This window comes from Geotrypetes seraphini, chromosome 7, assembly GCF_902459505.1.
Source record: "Geotrypetes seraphini chromosome 7, aGeoSer1.1, whole genome shotgun sequence".
NCBI lineage: Eukaryota > Metazoa > Chordata > Amphibia > Gymnophiona > Dermophiidae > Geotrypetes > Geotrypetes seraphini.
Window position 1 is genome coordinate 71925692 of NC_047090.1, and position 22468 is coordinate 71948159.

A 22468-nucleotide genomic window follows, 5' to 3' on the forward strand; every position below is an offset into this window, starting at 1 on the left:
AAAAAAGTTAAAAGCCAATAATTAGAGACACTAAAATGATCAAAATAGTGCATAATAAAATTTTTACGAATTGGCTGCCTAAATACTTCAAAAATAGATATATTTTTAGATGTCTCCTAAATTCCCCATAAGTGTCAGTATCCTTTTTTTTTTTTTTTACTTGGTCCCAATTATTCAGCTAAGTGAATATTCAGCACTGGCTGGTTAAGTTAATAGTGGGCAAAGATAGGACTGCTATTAATGCAGTCTGATTTGCCTGCTAAAGTTAGCCTGCCAGTGCTTGAATATTCATGGCTAGCTGCTAGCTGAGAATATTCAGCAGAGATACTGACTATCTCCTGCTGAATATCAGTAGTTAGCTGCAGTGGCATAGCACGGGTGGGAGGCACTTAGGATGGCGACATCCCCCGCCCTCTTCTCCATCCCCCTGCTCCTTCCTCAACATGCCCCTTCTCTTCCCCCCATACCCCCCAAGTGACATCACTTTCTGGTTGCAGGACCAGGAAGTGACATCACTTTCTGGTTGCAGGACCAGGAAGTAACATCAGAGGGAGAGCTGAAGCCAGCATGAGCAGCTGGTTGGAGCTGCTGCTCATGCTAGTGAAGAGCTAGAGGTACGGGGGGAAGTGAAGGCCTGCGTGTGGCGGGGGAGGTGTGAGAAGGAGCGTGGGTATGGAGAGATGCAGGCACTTCCACCAAGATGGAACCCGGGGCGGTCTGTCCCCCCACCCCCCTTTACTATGCCACTGGTTAGCTGGCCAAGTCCCAGCATGCTTGGAGCAGGAAGGAACAGCGGGAAGAGGTGGTTCCATAATTATTTGGCTGGTGGGGCTTGGCATCCCTGCCAGCAAAGTAAAGGAGGGGGCTTGAGCCCAACGTGGGGGAGGTAGGGCAAGCCCCCAAGGCTCCTGCATTGCATTTCTTTGCATTTGATTTTAACTCCTCCATTAACATAGGGTTTTTTTTTTTCTGGTTCTGTTTGTTGATGTAATTTTAACTGATAGACTTTTGACTATTTTTATAATTTTGTATTTTTACTTGTCATGTTGTCCACTCCTTTCTAGGTGTTTAGTCTGTTACAGATTTTCATGTCATTCTCAAAAAGGCAAACTTTTCCACCTAACCATTTGTCAATGCTGTTCAAAAATATATTAACTGAAACCCACCTAAAGGGAGGGGTTTTTGAAACAGGAGAGGAAGAAATCTCTGGTTAAATGAAATTTTTTAAAAGGCAGGGTTATTTTCTCTTACTGAGGTAAATTAAGAGAGAAAGAAAGCTTTCTGATATATTCTGTGCTGCTCAAGTTTCAAGTTTATTATTTTCTTAATTAATCGCTTAATCAAATTCAAAGCGATGTACATATGAAAAAGATAGTCAATAAAAAACAAACAGTACGAACTATAAATAATTACGTTGGGTAATACATATTTACATTACATAAGGTAAGAAGGGTATTGAAATACATTTGTTAAGTGAAAGCAAAACAAAGGAAAAACACAATAGGGAAAACATTTAAGAAGTAAGGTGTAAACTATTAAAATTACTGATTTTAAAAAATTATTAAATTAAGTACTAAAAGCATCATTAAAAAGAAATGTTTTTAAATTACTTTTAAATTTTACCAAGTCTTGCTCGTTTCGTAAAAAAATTGCAAGAGCATTCCAGGTTTGTGGTGCTGTTACTGAAAATATAAACTGCCGTCTGGTGTTTATAATTTTCAGTGATGGAACAGTCAGTAAATTCTGATCAATAGATCTTAAGGTTCTGGTTGGGTGATATGGTATTAGTAATTTATATATGAATGCAGGGGTATTATACAGTAGAGACTTGAAAGTAAGCAAACAAAGTTTGTATGTTATCCGATGGATAACAGGAAGCCAATGTGCGTTTTTTAAGAGAGGCGTAACATGGTCGGATTTTCTGGATTTGGTAATGAGTTTTATGGAAACATTTTGGATAATTTGTAAACTTTTGAGTTCAGTTAATGATATACCTTTAAAAAGAGCATTACAGTAATCCAGTTTGGATATCACTAAGGAATGAATGAGAATATTTAATGATTTTGGGCATAGAAATTTTGAAATAGACCTAATCCTACGTAATCTGTAGAAAGTAGTTTTGACGATATTACTAATGTGATCGTGGAAATTCAGTTTGGAATCAAAAATTACCCCTAAAATTTTTGTATTATTAACTATTTGTAATGAAACATTTTTTATGGTGAGAGGAGCAATGAGTGTGGGATTTTCTTTCCATGGAAAGAGCATCACGTTTGTTTTTTTTTATATTAAGAGCCAATTTATTTGTATTTAGCCATTGATGAACCTGGTCAAGTTTCTCACTGATCTCTTGAATGTCAGATATTTTGTTAGTGTCTATTGGATGCAGGAGTTGAATATCATCTGCGTATGCGAAAACTTGAAAACCTACAGATTGACACAAGGTAATTAATGGAGCAAGAAAAATATTAAATAATATAGTAGCTCTCTGGAAAAATAAACATTTTGATATATTTAGTGAGCTGGGTGAACAGCACAATATGTAAATTACTCACTGGGAGATAAATGATTCACATTCACACACTTTAAAGATAATTATTCATTAAAGATGATAAATAAAGTTGAGGTTAATAATGCACACACAGTAAAGGTAACTGAATGTGATTAGGGGGTCAGGGAAAACTTCTTATCAAAATGTAATTGGTGTAGTCTAGTTATAACCTCCTTGGGTTTTAGACCCATCAGTCATTCACCGATAAAGAGATCTACATAGGATTTCTGCCTCTTGGCCCTGTAGCTGAGAGGGAATATTTTTCTCTTTTAGGGAAACCCTGGAATACTGGTAACTGGATCTAAAGGGCTAGAATTAGAGAAGTAGACTTATATAAGAGCTAGGAGTTGTGGAACTGGCAGGGAAAGGATTCTTAGAGTCTCCTCCTAAAGATAGTGGAGTGGCCCACCAGGAAGAGGAAACTGAGAGGCAGAGCAGTCTCAGGTGAGGAAGTGCTTGGGAGCATGCTCAAGGTGAGGCAGAAGGCCTCTGGGACACAGTTAATGCTTGAGACCCAGCGCAGAGCAATCCTTGGGAGCAAGCCCAGGGTAAGGCGGAAGGTCTTCTTCAAGGATTCCATTAGTGCCTGGGGCCCAGTAACAGGCTCCAGGTAACACAATCAGTAATCAGATCCCAGGGGAGGCAGGGGCTTCTGGGAGACAATTGGCACATAGAGCTCAGCAGCAGAGACTGGTCAAGCCAGACTCACTAAGCCCCTAGATGGATATCTAGCAGACACTGTACCAGAGTTTTTCAATAGTAGATTGAGACTAAGGGGCCCTTTTACTAAAGATTGGCACACACTAACAGAATTAGTGTGCAAAATGCTAAAAAGCCAATTTTATGACTATGGGCTTTTTAGCATTTAGGGAAGAATTCAACAAGCAGCATTTTATACATATAGACTTTTTAGCATTTGGTTTGTGTTAAAGCCTTAACGCTCATGTGAAGGCCCTAATTCCTCAGTTAGCTTGCATCCAAGCATTACAGGCCAGATTTTATAAATGGCGCCCAACCATACTTAGCTTTTAGGTGCCGGTCCAAGCAGTTGTCAATCAACCACTAAGCAGCCTTTATAGAATCATGCCTAGTGCACCTCAGCGAAATTAGGTGTGGCTAGGCATCTTAGAAGTAGGTGCCAGAATATTACTGGTACCTATCTCGACCACACAAGTCTACTACATATATTCTCCACCCCTAACCACTCTTACTTTTCAGGTAGGTATCAGAGGGAGCCTCAACTTAGGTGTCGCTGGCCATCTCTCTCCCCTTCAATCCATCTAGAATTTGACTGCATGGCTCATGTTCCATGAGAGCCACTATACTCAAGTCACCCCTTCCCTAAAGTCACTTCATTGGCTTCCCATATGTTTCTGAAAGCAATTCAAACTCCTCTTACTGACCTACAAATGCATTCACTCAGCTGCCGCTCACTAACTCTCTTTACTTATCTGCCCCTATGTTCCCACCCAGGAACACTACTCAGCTGGTAAGTCCCTTCTATCTGTGCCCTTCTCTTCCTCTGCCAACTCCAGACTCTGTCCCTTCCATCTTGCTGCACTATATGCCTGGAATAAACTGCCTGAATTCCTACAGTGGGCTCCATCTCTGGCAGTGTTCAAGTCCAAGTTAAAAGCCCATCTCTTCGAGACTGCTTTTAACTCCTAACTTCTCTCACCTTGGGTTCTGCATCTCCAACCCTATATGTCATGTCTGTCTGTCCAAGTTAGATTGTAAGCTCTTCCGAGCAGGGATTGTCTATTAAATGTAAAATTGTACAGCACTGCGTACGCCTTTCAGTGCTATATAAGTGATAAATAGTAGTAATATTAGTAATGGTATGGTCATTGTTAAATCAATTTGGGTTGTGCATAGAATTTAGTTAGGTGTCACTAAGCATCCACAGTGAGGGTGCCTAGCAGTGCCTAACCTAGGCACTGCTTATAGAATCTGGTCCTAAGGGCCAGATTCTATAAATGGCACCTAACCCTACATGGTTGTCAATCAACTGCTAGGTGTCCTTTATAGAATCATGCCTAGTAGCACCTAAGTGGACTTATGATGCAAATTGATAAAAAGAACTGATAGAATGTAAGTGAAATTTGCATTGATTATCTGATTGAATATGTACTTACACTTTATGTAATTTTGAAAATGAATAAAAATTTGAAAAAAAAAAAAAAGAACTGATATGGTAAAATGTGGGGACAAATGATTTTTAAATATGTAAGTGATAGGAAGAAGTGTCAAAATGGCATAGTGAGGCTCAAGGGTGAAAGGGATAAATATGCAGAAACTGATAAGGATAAGGGTGGGGGAGGGGTAGATTTTGGTCTTTGTATAACTATAAAGAATGTTAAGAAGGAATTTATTATATGCTTTTATGTGATTTAAAAATTGTTATGGAATGGGAGGGAGGGAGGGTGGGAGATAAATTTTAACATGGATTATTGGAGAATATTAAGTGCTGCATTTAAGTTAAAATGTTATTATTTGTTGTCACACTTATTATAAGTTTTAAAAATGAATAAAGATTAAAAAAAAAAAGGATAAGGCTGAACTGCTTAACAATTATTTCTGTTCTGTATTTATGGATGAAAGACCTGGGTTAGGACCACAAAAAACAAATGGGAATGGTTATGCGGTAGACTGGGAGAGATTCTCAGAAGACTGTGTTTGTGAGGAGATAGCTAAATTAAAAATAGACAAAGCAATGGGGCCTGATGGGATACATCTGATGGTACTGAAGGAACTCAGAGAGGTTCTGGTGGCACTGTTGTTTCATCTTTTCTTTTTTCCAAATACATTTTTTATTCTTTTTTTAAAGTTCTTACATCAAGTGAAATACATGTATTACATTCATTTATATAAAACACTTGAAATTATTAATAAATGTTCTTACATTGTAAATTAAAAAACACCCCCCTTATTATAGTTTTATAACTGAATATTATTACAATAATTTCCCCTCCCTACCCTTTTATATGTTCTGTATATGTGCTATGATATCTGATCATTAGAAAAATTTGTCAATGGTCCCCATATTTTATTAAAATATTTAATATAACCTTGTTGTAATGCCATTACTTTTTCCATTTTATATATATGACAAGTCGAATTCCACCAGAAAGTGTAATTTAATTTAGTGTAATCTTTCCAGTTCTGAGTAATTTGCTGAATGGCGACCCCTGTTAAAATTAATAAAAGTTTATTGTTGTTAGGTGATATCGGACTTTGTGTTCTCATTGCTGTTCCAAATAATATTGTATCATATGATAGTCCAACATGATTTTCTAATAATTTATTAATTTGGGGCCAAATTAATTTCCAAAAGGAATTAATACAGGGACAAAAGAATAATAAATGATCTAATGTCCCCACTTCTATCTTACAATGCCAGCATCTATTAGATCTACTACTATCTAATTTCTGTAATCTTGTAGGGGTCCATAAAATTCTATGTAATAAAAACAACCATGTTTGACTCATAGATGCTGACCTTGTAGTATGTATTCTCCAGGACCAAAATTTTTGCCATTGAGATGCAGAAATTGTCTGTCCTATCTCAATACTCCAAATGTCCCTAAGTCCTGTCCTCTTTTTTTTATTTAAAAATCCATATATAATCTTATACCATTTTGCGGCTTGGTGTCCTAGAAAATCCGCTTGAAAACAAAGGATTGGTAAACTATATTGAGTGTCAAGATTCTTCCATTCAGGGAACCCTTCCTGAATAGCCTGCTTCAATTGCATCCATTTAAAATATTGTGTTTTGTCTAATCCAAATTTTTGTTGCAATTGTGAAAAATTAAGCAGTGTTCCATTTACTATTACATCTTTTAAAGTACGTATACCTGCTATTATCCATTGTTTCCATATTATTTTAAATCCACCAATTTTGATCCTGGATTTTACCCAAATAGATTGATTTAAAGTTTTAGCCAATGGATCTGGTGATAAATTGTTTATAAATCTTAATGTTTTCCATGTATCTATTAGAATTCTGTGATCTTTATATCTCTTAGGTATTGTTATACTAATGAAATGTTCTGGATGTAAAGGGAACATGAGGCGCCATTCTAAATATAACCAGTCGGGTATATTTTCCATAAGATCTGGGAGGATCCAATACATACCCTTTGTTGTTTCATCTTTTCAATGCTCAGATGTCCTATTGAAAATGCCCCTCCACCTCACTCAAAGCTCAAATTACAAAGTTATGACTATCTTATTTTAGTCACACCGTCAGAAGAGAGAAATCACTGGAGAAGAACATCATGTTTGAGAGGATTGAAGGAACCAGGTGAAGAGGACGACCAGCAAACAGATGGCTGGACAAGTTGAAAACAACCATAGGGATGATGTTGGAGGACCTTAACGGCTAGCACAAAACCTATTTCTTTTTAAATGGCACCTAACACATTCTAGCATGTCTATATTAAATTGCATTTCCCCTAAATATTGAAGCATTATTATTATATACTTCATAATGAAAAGAATAAAATAATAATAATTATTATTAATAATAAACATTTGTAGTTTCAAAATTCATGCCAAGGAGAAGAACCTCATGACATTTTTATCCACTTATGTCGTTTCATTGACCTGGACCTGAGACTACAGAGCAGCAGATCACCTGAAACAGCATAGTGGCCAAAGAGGAAGACAAGTATACTATGTAGCCATCTGGGGCCATGGCCATGCAGTAGCAGAATCATGTGTGTGGCCTTGGAAAATGTGCAAACAGCTGTTTCCTAGATATATGTATTAATGAAGGATATGTGACAGAACGGACATTTTAAGAATGTTTATTAATCCAAACAAGACAAGTTCATGTTGGGAAAAACAGGTTATCAACAGCAGCCCAAAGGTACATCAAAATGACAATTGTTAGGAGATATACAACTGTTTCCAAGAATAAAGACAGCTGTGACTACTGTGATATCACATCACATGTCAAAGGTAATGCGAAAAGATACCGCTTTCACTTAAGAAATACAGACAGGAACAATTTAAGCTCACGGGTAACAGATAGATCTCTTAATGGTGACATGTGAAGCTGAAGGGGGAAATGGAGTGGGAGGGGGTAGAAACAAATGGATTGGAGAAACATGAGGGAGAGGGCAGAGAACACTATAGACATGTGTTGGCTCACCACAGCAATCTGTCAGGCACAGGCCAGCAGGAGTGCCTAGCCAGTGGAAAGATTCCACACAGTGGTCAGGGGAGGCTAGAGTGGTCAGGGAAATACAGAGGACACCAGGCAGGACTACAAGAAGACGATGGGTCAGCTGAGGGTGTAACAGACCCCTCCCCAGTTTGGTGTGGAGGGGGCCCCTGCTCTGCCTCTGGAGAGGCAAGGACAGACCATGAGAGGGGGTTCTGGAGGGATCCAGGACACATAAATAGGTAGCGAGGGAACATAGAACAGACCATGTAGAAGAAAGGAGGCCCATGAAACAAACAGGGAGAATTCAGCTAGAAGGGAGCAAGAAATACAGAGGGGGAGGGATGTGATGCTAGATGGGCCCAGGACAGATAAAATTGGGAGGAAAGGGTGCAAAAGGGGCCCAAGATACATAGAGGGGAAGGGGAGATATAGGGAGGGGCCACAAGACAGACCTAGGGGGAAGAAGGAGCCCAAGGAGACAAGGGAAGTGAGGTAGTATGGGATGGTCCAGTACAGAGAGGAGGGGAAAGGGAGTTATGCATGAAGTGCTCAGAATAGATAAACTTGGGGGAGAAAGGAAGTGCTGGAAGAGACCTGGACACACAAAGAGGGAGGTGCTACTAGGAGACAGGAAGAAGACAAAGGTTGGGGTTACAAGAACCGGGTCCAGTGCTTCCTTTGTGGTCAGTGGCTGTGGCATCTGCTGTCCAATAGCCAGGTCCTGCAATACAGCAAGGAGGCAACTATTAGGAAGAAGATGGAGCAACTGCTTGTCCAAGGCCAAGAGTAGAGCAGTTTGAGTAGGAATGATAACTTACCTGAACACAGGTATAGCAAGCGGGTCCAGTAGGCTCATTGCATCCCCAGTGTCAGGCATCTACCCTGTGGAGAGATGGTTCATGTTGCAAGTTCTGTAGGTTGCAATGTTATGGACATCCTTGGAAATAAAACAAAAATGACGTTCCCTATGATATCTACTGGGCAGATGCCCCTTAGACGTCCTAAGGAACTTTTGAAAATGACATCTAGGAGTGGCACATCCTGTAGATGTCCTTCTAATTTGACTATAATTGAAATGGCCGTCCATCTCCAGGACATCCAAAGTGCTACACCCAAGATATCTAGAAATGGAAAGATAAATGCCCAGAAAGCCATTTTCAAATCTTTTCAGCTTTTAATGGATGTAGCTCCAAAGAAGCAGATAAAGCATAATCAGTCACTCAACCACAAGCGCAGTTTCACCCAGGCTGAGACAGAGATGCTGATGAGAGAGGTGCAGGCACATTATCTTTACCTGTTTTTTCCCAAGGGAGAACCCCTTGGTGTCTACTCCAAAGCAAGGAGTTGGCTGCCATTGCTACTCACTTAATTGTAGTCCATCCCCACAACCAAGAGGTAAAAGATTACAAGAAGAAATGGAGGACCCTGAAGAGATGCAGACATATCTAACCGCACCCCACTTGAGCAGGTGGTTCTCAACTTCACCTCTGCTGGAGCCCAGACCTCGGGTACAATGAACTGGGAAGGAGGCTGTCCTGTGTTTGTGTCTCCCCTGTGCTACACCCATTCCCCCATGGAGGGAAGGGGGGTGGGGAGAATGGAGTGAAATGCCCACAGGACAACCATGTGAGGGCCAGCATCCAGGGGAGAGGGGAAGAGGGATGATGTCCATCCTGACTGCCTGTGTAGTGGAGCCCTTTGGGTGCAACACAGAGTGGGAGTATCTGGCAGATGCTGTGGGCCATGACAGGGCCAACTAGGGATGGCTTGTACCTGCTAGTAGCCATTGATTCCTCTTCTCCATTCTTAAAACACCTTCCCCCCTGCACCCCTCCCACTTTCCTCTCTCTGTGAATGCTCACCTTCAGGTGGTTGTATAGGGCCCCTTGACATCACTGGGACATGGTTCACCTGCACATCAGGTTCTGGTCAGTGTGTATGTATTGGCAGACAGCTTAGGGGTGCATGACACTGGCACTGCTTTTGATTTGGATGCTGGAAAGACTCCTGGAGGGGCAAAGTTAGAAATGTTGGTAAGCTGTGGCCAGGACCCATATTTGCTCCCCTTTCCCTATGCATATATCAGCTCCAAGAAAGATGCAGGACCCAGTGGGCTGCAAGTGGCCATGCCTCATGATGAAGGAACGGTAGGGGATGGAGGAGTTGAGATACTTATCCCCAGCAGGCCACAGAGGATCAGAGGAGGGGTGTGTATATATGTGTGTGTGGAGAGTGGTGCTAGGAATAGAGTGTGTGTGGGCAGTGTTGGTGAGGAGGGGTGTTTGTATGGGGGGGAGGTATGTGGGGATGGGGTGAGTAAGAGAGAGGTTGGGGTGAGAGTGGAGTAGCCAGGATTTATGAGAGCTGTCCAGCATTAATAAACCTCTTCATTTCACTGACCTTTAATAGAAGTTTGTCTATATTAAGTATTGCGTGGTGCAGACCCCCTCCTGAAATGCACCCTGGTCAGCTTTGTGGGGGGAGGGCTCCTAATCATCTTCATCCAGTGGTTGCAGCTGCTATTGTTGCTGTGGAGGGGCTGCCTTTTTTGAGGGGAGAGGTAATGGAACATGCAGCAAGCCATGAATATCTGAGCCACCTTCTCTGGTCAGTAGAGCAGCTCCCCCCCCCCCTCCCACTGAACGGTCAAGATATCTGAAGCGGTGTGCTTGATGATGGCTCTGATGCTCCTGTGCTGCTGATTGTAGTCCTCCTCTGGCATTTTGTGAGTGCATGATGGGGGTTCATTCACTAGGCTCGCTGTGGATAGCCTCTGTTACCTATGGGAGAGAAGCAAAGAGAGAGGAAGAGACATGGGGGGGAGGGGAGTGGTGGTGGCAGTGAGTTCCAATTGACCTGCAGAATGGGGGAATTAATGGGAGCTGGAAGGGAGGGGGTATTTGGGGGATAGTAGGGAGGCTAGGGGGTGTAAGGTTGGTGTGACCTGTGGTGCTTACTTAGCAGCCAACTATGGTTGAACTCCCCTCAAGTCACTCTCCTATAGATTCCAGAATGCTGTAAGATGTAGGCATCATGGGTTAAGCCAGGGCTTCGGGCACACACATCCACTATTTTCCCATGGGCATTGCACACAATTTTCATGGTCAATGAATGGAATGCTTTCCTATTTCTATAGGTGGCATCGTCTGCCTGGGTGGTCCGAGTGTGACGTGCATGCAGTCTATGATGCCTGTGACCGAGGAGGAGCGGGCTATGCTGTAGAACTCACAAATGCTGTTCTTTAGGGCCTGGTGGGTGGTGGGGAAGATGACGTAGTTTTGGGTGTGGATGAGGAAGGCTTGTAAAAACTCAGGGAGTAAGTTTGAGATGGTGGGCCAGGTTAACTCTGTGTTGGCTGCTAGGACAGACTAGAAGCTCCCAGAGATTAGGAATGTGAGGGAAGCAGTGACCTTGAGGTGGATGGGTATGGGGTTATTCCTGTAGGTTCGTGGCTGCAGGAATGGTTTCAGCTACTGACAGAGATCCTGTACAGCTGCCCTGTCAAAGAGGTATCTATTTATACATTGCTGGTTTGTGAGGTCTAGGAAGCAGGAGTGAGCCCCGAAGACTCTCATGTGGGACCCTCCCTGATCTCTCTTTTCCTCCTACAGCAGAACTTCAGCCACCACCAGTGTATTAATTTCATCCATGACCCACCACCACAGGTGCAGCCTACTATACCTACTAACTACCACCACCTACCAAAGGTTGTCCTTCCTTTCTTAGACAGATAACCCCCAGGAACTCGCTATCCCAGATACAGCCAGCAACAGCAGTCCTCAATCAATCAGCCCACTCCTTCAGACTTAGTAAACAGACAGGTAAACCAATCAGCACTCACTCTGCAGCTCCTGGCACATGGGGATAGACAGACAGAGACAGCACAGTGACAGAACAAGGTGAGTGAGTAAGTGGAAATGGAAAGGAGGTGGAGAGGTGAAGAGAGAAATATCTGCTAGGAAGGGTGGGAAAGTAGGATGGCAGGGGTCTGCGAGGTATGGGTGTGAAGTGAGAAATGGGCCAGTCATAGAAGCAGGGCAGGCTAGGTTAAAATAGAGACAGGGACACAGACAGCTAATCTAGCACTCAATAACTCTGCAGTTATTCAGACAAACCCTTGGCTCTAGCTCTCCAACACAACCACATTGCTAGTGGGTCAAAAGACAGTCTAGGCCTCACCTTATGCGCTTTTAAAATGGGTCTAACTGTAGGCATCTTTGGGCATGTCCAAACCAAATCATCAGTCTCTAAGCATGCCCAAGGCACGTCCATGTAATGCTTATATCTTGGACTTCTTTGGCTGGGCGTCCAGTGGTCCTGGATATCTTTTTAAAAAATGTTTGATTATGTCACGTGGACGTTTCTGGCTTACCTGGATGTCTAGACCACCTTTGTGCCAGATTTTGGATGTCTTTATATTTTAAAAATGAGCCCCACTTTCAACTGAAAACTTAGGGCTTTTTTTATCAAGCCGCGCTAAACCGCTGGCCACGCTAGCCGCTACCGCCTCCCTTTAGTAGGCGGTAATTTTTAGGCCAGCGTAGGGGTTAATGTGTGATGAAATGTCGCACGGGTTAACCCTGCTAGCGCGGCTTGATAAAAGAAGCCCTTAAGTTCCAATGATTGGCTGAAAATAGGGAGCAAATGTAGGTGCCCAGCTCTTTTTTTGAATATTGGGCCCATAATTTAGAAAATATGAATTGCCATATTAACTTTGCACATGAATATTTACACTTACTCCTGAGCTGGTACAAATGTTCATGTTTTCATTTTCTTAGACCTAATTTCTCCAGAAGTTGTGAAAGAAGTTTTATAAAGACATGTAGGGGGCATTTTCAAAAGGATGTAAACACCAAAAAGTCCAACAGGACAGAGAACCCACGGGTATAAAACAGTACAAAAGGAAGTGGGAACGGACAATGAACACTCCACTGAAGATCACCGATGTAAAACCAACTTGTTTATTTCAGAAAAGGACACAAGCAGAAGCTATGGACCTGACACAGCACTGTGTTTCAGCGTCTGAGGAACGCCTGCATCAGGGGTCACTAAACATAAAAACATAAGACAACATGGCATGTTAGTTGGACCGAGGTGAGTGGACACGTTTCATGGTATATTTAACTTTACCCAGTTTCTGTGCTTCTTTAATATGGCTTTAGGCGCATTTCTTTTTTTATACACTTGTTTAGCATTTCTTGCCCGTTCCTGACACTGCCACTTGCAATTTTTTCTGTCACACAGTTGTATCAGTATTCTTATACGCTCTTAATTGTGCAGTATAGCAGGTTCTTTCATATACGGTAGTTCTACATATTTTCCTTTTGGGTTGGAGTTCTATCTTTTTTCAATAGTTTTTGCTGTATTGTTCAACTCTGTTGGTTTCATTTTTAGCGTTTTGGGTTTTCCCTCCCAGCTAAGCTGACGGGATAGTTTCCTTCTTCGTTGTCTCTGATTTTCTTCTGTTTCTTCTCGGTCGGCCCCCCTTTTTTCTTATGAGCACTTCTTGATGTTTTTTTTCTGATGACAGTCTGCTTTTCTTTAGTTTTTCTCAGTCTTTTCCATGTCGGTTTTGGTTTTGTCTCATTTCTATCACCTCTGTCTATATCAGAGCCTTTTTTTTCGGGCTCCGTTCATAGGCGCTTCTTTTTCTTATTGCTTCTTATTTCATCATTTTTATTATGTTGGTCCTTTTGGCTTATTTTTCTTTGGTGTGGTTTTTCTTCCCCCTTCCCCCTTCTTTTTTCTTTCTCTCTCTTTTTTCCTTCTTTTCTCTCAGCCCCCTTTTTTTTCTTTTCTTCGTTTTCTCCATTTTTCCTTTTTCTCTTCTTATCTTTTTTCCTTTTTTTCTCCTTACCTGTGGCTTTTTCATATCTCTCTTTATACTCACCTTCCTCTTTCTTCAGTTCAGGTTTTACAATACATGAAATGATACCCTCGAGATTCTCTGTATTAACATTCTATAAAGTTGCTATTTTGTTACAAAGTTACGTAGTGATACATTTGACACTTTCTGCATTAACATTCTGCATTTTGAAGTTTGTTTACGTAGCTACATGTTTTGTGCTCTTTTATTGTCTTATGTAAATATTATGTTATGTTTTTCTCCTGATGAAATATGGTATTTTGATGGTCCTATTTCCATATTTTTACTACACAGCTTTGTTTTATCCCAGACCTGTCATCTGTGAACATATACGCCACAGGTTTGGTTTCATTTTTATGAATTTGCATATACATTATCATATGTTTTGTTTGTCACATAAACATATCTTTGACATATTTATCATTCATTGTATTTTTTATGTATGTATTTATTTATTTGATTGGCCTCTAGTATTGATTTATTTGTATGGCTTATGAAAATTTTTTAAATTTTTATATGATGTGATTTAATATGTTGTGTTATGTTTTTATGTTTAGTGACCCCTGATGCAGGCACTGTGTCAGGTCCACAGCTTCTGCTTGTGTCCTTTTCTCAAATAAACAAGTTGGTTTTACATCAGTGATCTTCAGTGGAGTGTTCATTGTCCATTCCCACTTCCTTTTGTACCATTTTCAAAAGGATGCCATATGTCAGAATTGGGACATCCAGCTTTTAATATCCAAAAAAGAAATCTCCATCTCACAGCCTTTTGTGAACAAGAAAAATGTTGGGATTTCCTGTTCAAAAATATGTGAGAAGATGTTCTTGCACTGAAAATATCCAAAATGAGCAGCCATTTTCCAAAATGAAATGTCCAAAATATGAACGCCAAAAAAGCAGTTTCTGTCTGGCATCATTTGCACAAAAATATGTCCCTGCAGAACAGAGATGCAACCTAGTGATCAATGCAGTGGACTTTAAATAATGGGACCTAGTTACAAATCCCATCTTAATTTCTTTATATGTTTTTGTGAGCCCTCCAGGGACACATAAAAACTTACTATATCTAAAGATACACTGACACAATAGCTATCTTGTTTGCAAGTATCTTAGAAATTCAGGTACAGTAGGTATTTCCATGTTTCAGGAAGGCTCACATATTTGTACAGAAAAAGGAAGTTAAAATGGGAGTTACACCTCAATCCTGTTGTTCAAAGTCCTCTACACTGACCACTAGCTACTCCTTACACTTACTTGCTGTTCTGTTGGGAATGGCTACAATACCTGAAGCTGTAATAAAGCTTGTTATCCATTGTCACTTCCAGTTCTTATTGGGGTGGAAGGGTATCAGTGACCACTAGGAGAGGAGGGGCCATGCCTTGATCCCTTCTGTGGTTAGCTGCTCAATACGAGCACCATTTTGTACTCTAGACATGATTGAAATAGGTTTAGATAAAAATGGCCTCATTTTGTGCCTTAGATATTTTTTCCCATTCCATTATTGCTGAAAGGCATTCTAATTCTGGTCTGACCCAAACACATTTCCAACATACCCCCTTGCTATTCAAATATATATATTTCAGGCTAGACACCATAATTAAAAACAAAATGTTAATATATATTTATTTATATATAATACTAGTGTTTAAGCCCGTTAGATTAACGGGTGCTAGATGTCTCCTGCTTTTGAACTTGGGCAGGGGCAGAGGCAGAGCCGGGGCGGGAGGGAGTGACGGTGGGAGAGCAATTTCAAAGCTTCAGCAGCGGCGGCTCCTTGACCAATCCGCGCTTACAACGTCCCCACACTTGTGGTCTGGCTGGCTCCCCCACCAAAGCCCTTCGCAGCGGCAGCCCCTCCCGCATCCGTCCCCGTGTCCCAAGCCTCTCCGAAGGCCGGCTCCCACGAAAATGGTACCCCTCTGTCCAAAGCCGCGGCGGAAGCCTCCCTCAAGACACATTTCAAATCTGACATATTGTAATCACAAAACAGAAAATAAAATTATTTTTCTTACCTTTTGTTGTCTGGTCATTATTCATATCATGTAGGGGTCCCAGGCTATGGTTGGCTTTTGATAACTCGCTTGCCAGGGCCCCTTCTTTCTTCTTCCCTCCCTCCATCCCTGCAGCTGAAGACAGGCACCTCCCCCCAGTGGTCTGAGACAGGAGGGAGCAGTTAGGAGAGGGTCTGAGGGCAAAGAGGGGCTCAACAGCACACAACCACCTTTCCTTCCCTCCCTCCATCAAGTGCTCCAGTGGTCTGAGACAGGAGGGAGCAGTTAGGAGAGGGTCTAAGGCTAAAGAGGGGCTCAACAGCGCCCAACCACCTTTCCTTCCCTCCCTCCATCAGGTGCTCCAGTGGTCTGAGATAGGAGGGAGCAGTTAGGAGAGGGTCTAAGGCTAAAGAGGGGCTCAACAGCACACAACCACCTTTCCTTCCCTCCCTCCATCAGTTGCTCCAGTGGTCTGAGACAGGAGGGAGCAGTTAGGAGAGGGTCTAAGGCTAAAGAGGGGCTCAACAGCACACAACCACCTTTCCTTCCCTCCCTCCATCAGGTGCTCCAGTGGTCTGAGACAGGAGGGAGCAGTTAGGAGAGGGTCTAAGGCTAAAGAGGGGCTCAACAGCGCCCAACCACCTTTCCTTCCCTCCCTCCATCAGGTGCTCCAGTGGTCTGAGACAGGAGGGAGCAGTTAGGAGAGGGTCTAAGGCTAAAGAGGGGCTCAACAGCGTCCAACCACCTTTCCTTCCCTCCCTCCATCAGGTGCTCCAGTGGTCTGAGACAGGAGGGAGCAGTTAGGAGAGGGTCTAAGGCTAAAGAGGGGCTCAACAGCACACAACCACCTTTCCTTCCCTCCCTCCATCAGGTGCTCCAGTGGTCTGAGACAGGAGGGAGCAGTTAGGAGAGGGTCTAAGGCTAAAGAGGGGCTCAACAGCACACAACCACCTTTCCTTCCCTCCCTCCATCAGGTGCTCCAGTGGTCTGAGACAGGAGGGAGCAGTTAGGAGAGGGTCTAAGGCTAAAGAGGGGCTCAACAGCGCCCAACCACCTTTCCTTCCCTCCCTCCATCAGGTGCTCCAGTGGTCTGAGACAGGAGGGAGCAGTTAGGAGAGGGTCTAAGGCTAAAGAGGGGCTCAACAGCACACAACCACCTTTCCTTCCCTCCCTCCATCAGGTGCTCCAGTGGTCTGAGACAGGAGGGAGCAGTTAGGAGAGGGTCTAAGGCTAAAGAGGGGCTCAACAGCGTCCAACCACCTTTCCTTCCCTCCCTCCATCAGGTGCAGTGAATCCACCAATGTTAAAAGGAGCCGCGTCGAAATCGGAGGCCTGCCACTGCTGTAGCACGTTCCCCTCTGCCTTGGTCCCACCCCTTCTCTGACATATGGGACCGCGGCAGAGGGAATGTGTTACGGTGTAGAGAATGACACGGTGGCGGTTTACCCGCGGCCACCGCATTTTAGCCGCGGGTCACCCGCCGAAAACGGGGAAGAAAACTAGCAGTCGCTGCGGCGACGGGGACAAGGCCATTCACCGCCCGCGGGGCGGTGAATGGTCTTGTCTCCGCAGTGAGGTATCAAGGATCGCGCGGTCCCCGCAGCCACCGCCCGCCCGCCCGTAGCATTTAGCCAGCTCCCTCCCTCCACCTCACCTTAAATTTCGAGTTTTCCGGCTTCCTTTTTTCCGAGCCGCACGTGTTCAAAAATCTGTGCACGCGCGGCTGCGCGAGTCAATCAATCTTCTCCTCTGACACAACCGGAAACAGGAAGTTGCAGGAGAGGAGAAGTTTGATTGACTCGCGCAGCCGCGCGTGCACGGATTTTTGAACACGTGCGGCTCGGAAAAAAGGAAGCCGGAAAACTCGAAATTTAAGGTGAGGTGGAGGGAGGGAGCTGGCTAAATGCACGGCTTTTTGAACGCGTGCGGCTAGGGAAAAAGGAAGCCGGCAAACTCGGAACGAATATAAGGTGAGGTGGAGGGAGGGTGGGGGCTGCTGGACCATTCTTCATTACTTTGCCATACTAATTCCATTCTATGTTAGGTGCCATGGACTCAGATTTGAGTCCTAGCGATGATGAGTTAAAGATCCCAAAAGAAGCCAACTTCTAAATCCAGTGGTTAGAGCTACACTACACTCCTTGTGACCCTGGGCAAGTCACTTAATCCCTATTGCTTCTGACACAATGGGCAGTTCCAAAGACCAAGACTGGCCAGTGTCAAAGACAGGATGCTGAGCTTGATAGACCCTTAGTCTCCACTGTTTTTAGTGATCAACAAAGTTCTATGTTTCTATAATCACCCTAATTCTGTTATCATTGGACTAGATATTCAAAATGATTTAAATGGCCAGGACAGGCTCCTGGCTGTTCAAATCATCTGTCCAGGGCTAACCAGGCATTTTCAATCTTCATGTTCAGCCCAAATGGTGTCACACAATTCAGCAAAAATACCCAATGTTGTTCCTCATAATTTAAATATTGCTCATAGAAGGAACAACATTGGGTATTTTTGCAAATGGAAGTTGGAGGGTTAATTCCCTTGAAACAGCCAATTGAGTGAAACATGAATTCATGCTGGGACACAAGATAGGTTGAATTTGTTTTGAATTTAAAAAGAAAAATGATCAATGAAGAATACTATAATGGCAAGAAAATATAATGATAAAACAGCAACTAATTTTGCCTATTTTTATATATTAAAAAAGTACTACATAAGGTGAATGTCCATATTGCTGTCTGTTGTTCTGCTGAGCACTGGCATTGAAATAGCAAAATGCATTTATTGCATACTTGTCCTCTGTCGGAAACATTATGGTGGTATATTAGTTGTGTTAATAAAAATTTATAAACAAAGCCCTGCCAGCTGAACATCTCTTTCTCTAGTTCAGCAGCAGGAACTTTGATTTATAAGAATGGAATACACTAAATATTAGAGTACTAAGGCTTATATGGATGCTGCGGGGACGGTGACGGGGCGGTGAATGGGATGGCAGTGGCGGTGACGGGGCGGTGAAAGGGATGGCAGTGACGGTGACGGGGCGGTGAATGGAATGGCGGTGACGGGGCGGTGCAGAGGATGGTGGGCCGGGGACGGGGCGGTGACGGGGACAGATTTTTCCCCCGTGTCATTCTCTATTACGGTGGCGGCAGGGCTCCAATTTCAAAGCAGCTCCTTTTAACATAGGCGGAGGTAAACTGTACCTGATGGAGGAAGGGAAGGAACGGTGGGCCAAATTTTGGCAACGGCAGGAATTGTTTTGCGGGCCAAGCACCGTGAAACTTTGTTTCTTTAGGCAGCCCCGGTTCTTTGCTTGGATTCAATGTGAGCCGGGTGAGGAAGGCCGCCGCAGCCTCGCGGCTAGGTAGGGGGACAACAATGGCGCTTATGCTCAAGCCCCCGCCGCAGCTCCTCTCTTGATCCTGGTGCAGTTCGAGAGGGGAGTCGTGGCGGCGGCTTGAACATAAGCGCGATTGTTGTCCCCCTACCTAGCTGCGAGGCTGCGGCGGGGTTTCCATGGCAACCCGATCGCGGATCTCAGTGTAGGGCCGGGTCTGGCGGCGCCGTGTAGTGCGGAAGCGGGAGGCGGGACCTCAGCACAGCGCCGCCGGCCCCCAGGAGCTCGAGGCCGGCTGCGGACATGCCTGGCGTGGCATGGTGCAGGAGGAACAGTGATCGGTTGAGAGCAGGTGATGAATAGGTGGCGCGAGGTGGAGAGTAGGTGATGACGTAAAACGTGCGCATGCGCACTCGTGTTTTCGGGACGGATCAGGGAACACGTTTTTTTTAGTGCGCATGCGCGGCCTAGCATTTTATTATATTAGATATATATATATATTCAAATATATATATATATATATATAAATATATATTAACATTTTGTTTTTAATTATGGTGCCTAGCCTGTTGTCAGTAAAGTGGCATAGGTATAAGATTTGATTTATGATTTTGATTTGTTTTATTTGTTATGCTGTGTATTACGGTAAATAAGAAAAGAATGAACTGCAGTGTAAATCATCCAAATTCTGCCTTTTGAAATCATGATTTGAACATTTTTGAGACATCCTTCTGCTTCAAAAATGATTGCCATAGGCACCTGTGTCTTTATAAAAGAGGTTACAAATAGATGCCTTCTTGCCCTCTTGATCTATTACCTTCCATATGCATGAATACTAACCATATCACAACCCTGTCCCAAGTAATGCTTCCACTTAGACTAGGTAAACTAATGGACACACTAACTATACGTGCATAAATGTACCTGCATATCAAGAAGATGATGGGATAAACATGTGGGTTCGCTCCAGGGAAATGCTTAGAAAGAGGGAGGGTTCTTTGAGTGGGCAGACTTGTTGAGCCAACAGCCCTTTTCTGCCGTCATACTCTATGTTTCTATTTTACATATGGAAAAGCATTTAACAACTTTTACAAGCTTTGAATGTACTTGAAAAAAGTTTTATTATTTCCTTTTGGGGATTTTTCACAAAAGTATGTTAGTCATTTAGGGTCCCTTTTCCAAAGCCATGGTAGCAATGCTGCCACAGTAAATGCACTGAAGCCTATAGGAATTGAATGGGCTTTGGTGCATTATGAGCTTTGTAAATGGGGGCCCTTAATGTGGGAATTAGCACACGCTAACTGTTAGTAACTTATGCTGTAAATTGAAGTCTAGGTTGCTGTAGCCAGGGACATCATGCATTCTTGGCCACAGCAACACAAAGACAGTGGATCTTAAGGTGGCCAACTATGTTTTAAAAGGGTCAGGAACTTACAAATCTATTCCCTGATTTCCTAGCAGGAACGGCCCCTGCAACTGTACTTCCTACCCATTTGGGATTGAACATTATAGCTATAAAGGCATTATGGGGACTTAGGGAAGTTCTGGTAGCTCCATTGTTTGACTTTCTCAATGCTTCTTTAGAGTTAGTAGTGGTTCTGGAGGACTGGAACGGAGGAATATGATACCTCTTTGAAGTTGGGAGCAACAAGTCAGTTAATGGATATTCTAGCACTATGAAATGATATCACCCGTTTCTGTATCAGATTCAATCCCATTTTTTGATGGGAAAATATGTGGAACACAATTTGCAAATACTTATAATTTCATTCCACTTCTATTATGATTAATTTACAATGGTCCTTTCTGGTTAATAAAAAAGAAAAGCCACATTTGGCACTATTTAACTATTTTTATCCGGAAAATACATAGAACTTACTACATCCTGCCTTGTAACTGAAGCCAGGGGGAAGAAGAAAACCTTGTTGAACTGCTGCAGCAGCTAGAGATCGTTGATCTGGAGGGAATACTGGAATCATCAATGGAGGGAGCTGGCCTTGAACCTGCTGAACACAAACAGCATATCAAGCACATAAACCAGCTTTATTCATTTACAGGTTCTTTTACTAAGCTGTGATAACAAATGGCCTTATCAAATCCATATGCGGGTCATTTCTATGTGCTAAGGCCATTCTTACTACAGCCCAGGTACCTCCTGCAGTCGGAAGTGAACCTGGAAATTCAATGCCGGGGTTGTATCTGGCCACCAGCATTGGATTTTTGGGCTACGTTCCGTCGCATTTGACATAAACGGCCAAGCCAGTATTCATTGTCGAGCTGGCTAAGTCACAGCAGCCAAAGCTAGACATGCTTTTTAGGTGAGTCTATCTGGCTGTTAGACTTAGCTGGTCAGTCAATGAATATCAGTGTTAACTGGTTATGTCACATCAAAGGACTCATGAGGATGAGATGTCAATAATTCAGCCACGGGTGTAAAGTTCAAAGTTTACTTTATTGATAGCAGCACTGCGAGGACTCACAGGCTCGACACTGACAGTGTTTCGGTATCTATGCCTTTGTCAAGAGTCTACTGAGCCGTGATTATAAAAGTCTAACAATATGTTTAGTTATATCTTGTTTTCAAAATTTCAGTGGATTGGTATATTTGGCTTTGCTAATTGATTTTATCATTTTCTGTTTAATAATATTATATATAGTGTGTATATATATATATATATATATATTTTTTTTTTTGCTTGATGTGATTTTATTATTTTATTTTTATTCCTGTTTTTAACTTGTCATGCCTCAATAGGCTCTTGACAAAGGCATAGATGCCAAAACACTGTCAGTGCCGAGTCTTCGAGTCCTCGCAGTGCTACTATCAATAAAGTGAACTTTGAGCTTTACACCCGTGGCTGAATTATTGGCATCTCAAAGAAAAATGGGGAGACCCAATGATCCACAGTGAAAACAATCCACCGATGAAAACAAAAACAAAAACTGTGGATACAGATGTTCTGGAGATAATTTATTAAACACTGACATATAAAACCATGAAAATTTAATTAAAAAAGTACAATGATAAAAAATACTGTGATAAAAATCCAACCGGACCCTACACAGTCCGTGTTTTGGCGAACACGCCTTCCTCAGGGGTCCAATGGTTTGCAACCTCACATATAAAGAATTGGACTTCAGCTTGCTGCGGTGTTTTTTGCTCACATGTTTAAAGCCAATAGACTGTTTTCAGTCCAATTCTTTAAATGTGAGGTTGCAAACCATTGGACCCCTGAGGAAGGCATGTTTGCCGAAACATGGACCGTGTAGGGTCCGGTTGGATTTTTATCACAGTATTTTTTATCATTGTACTTTTTTAATTGAATTTTCATGGTTTTATATGTCAGTGTTTAATAAATTATTTCCAGAACATCTGTATCCACAGTTTTTGTTTTTATTGGCATCTCATCCTCACGACTCCTTTGTTGTGCCTTGTCTCGTTGTTGAGGCCTCCTTTGCTCTTTTTTTTGGTGATTATATCACATGACACAGAGTAGTACATAGAGGAGACCTACAAGTATGTTTTAGAGAAGTTCTATCTCCAGTCTGGCAA

The 22468-nt window shown here is 42.7% G+C and overlaps 1 protein-coding gene across 1 annotated transcript in view; it reads right to left on the bottom strand.

Annotated features, from left to right (window-relative positions):
* The window catches only part of SOX5 (SRY-box transcription factor 5), an 845257-nt gene that overhangs the window by 196023 nt on the left and 626766 nt on the right, over positions 1-22468 (bottom strand). The window contains 1 exon segment of the mRNA XM_033953468.1: positions 20795-20918. Coding sequence (XP_033809359.1) covers positions 20795-20918 — 124 coding nt within the window.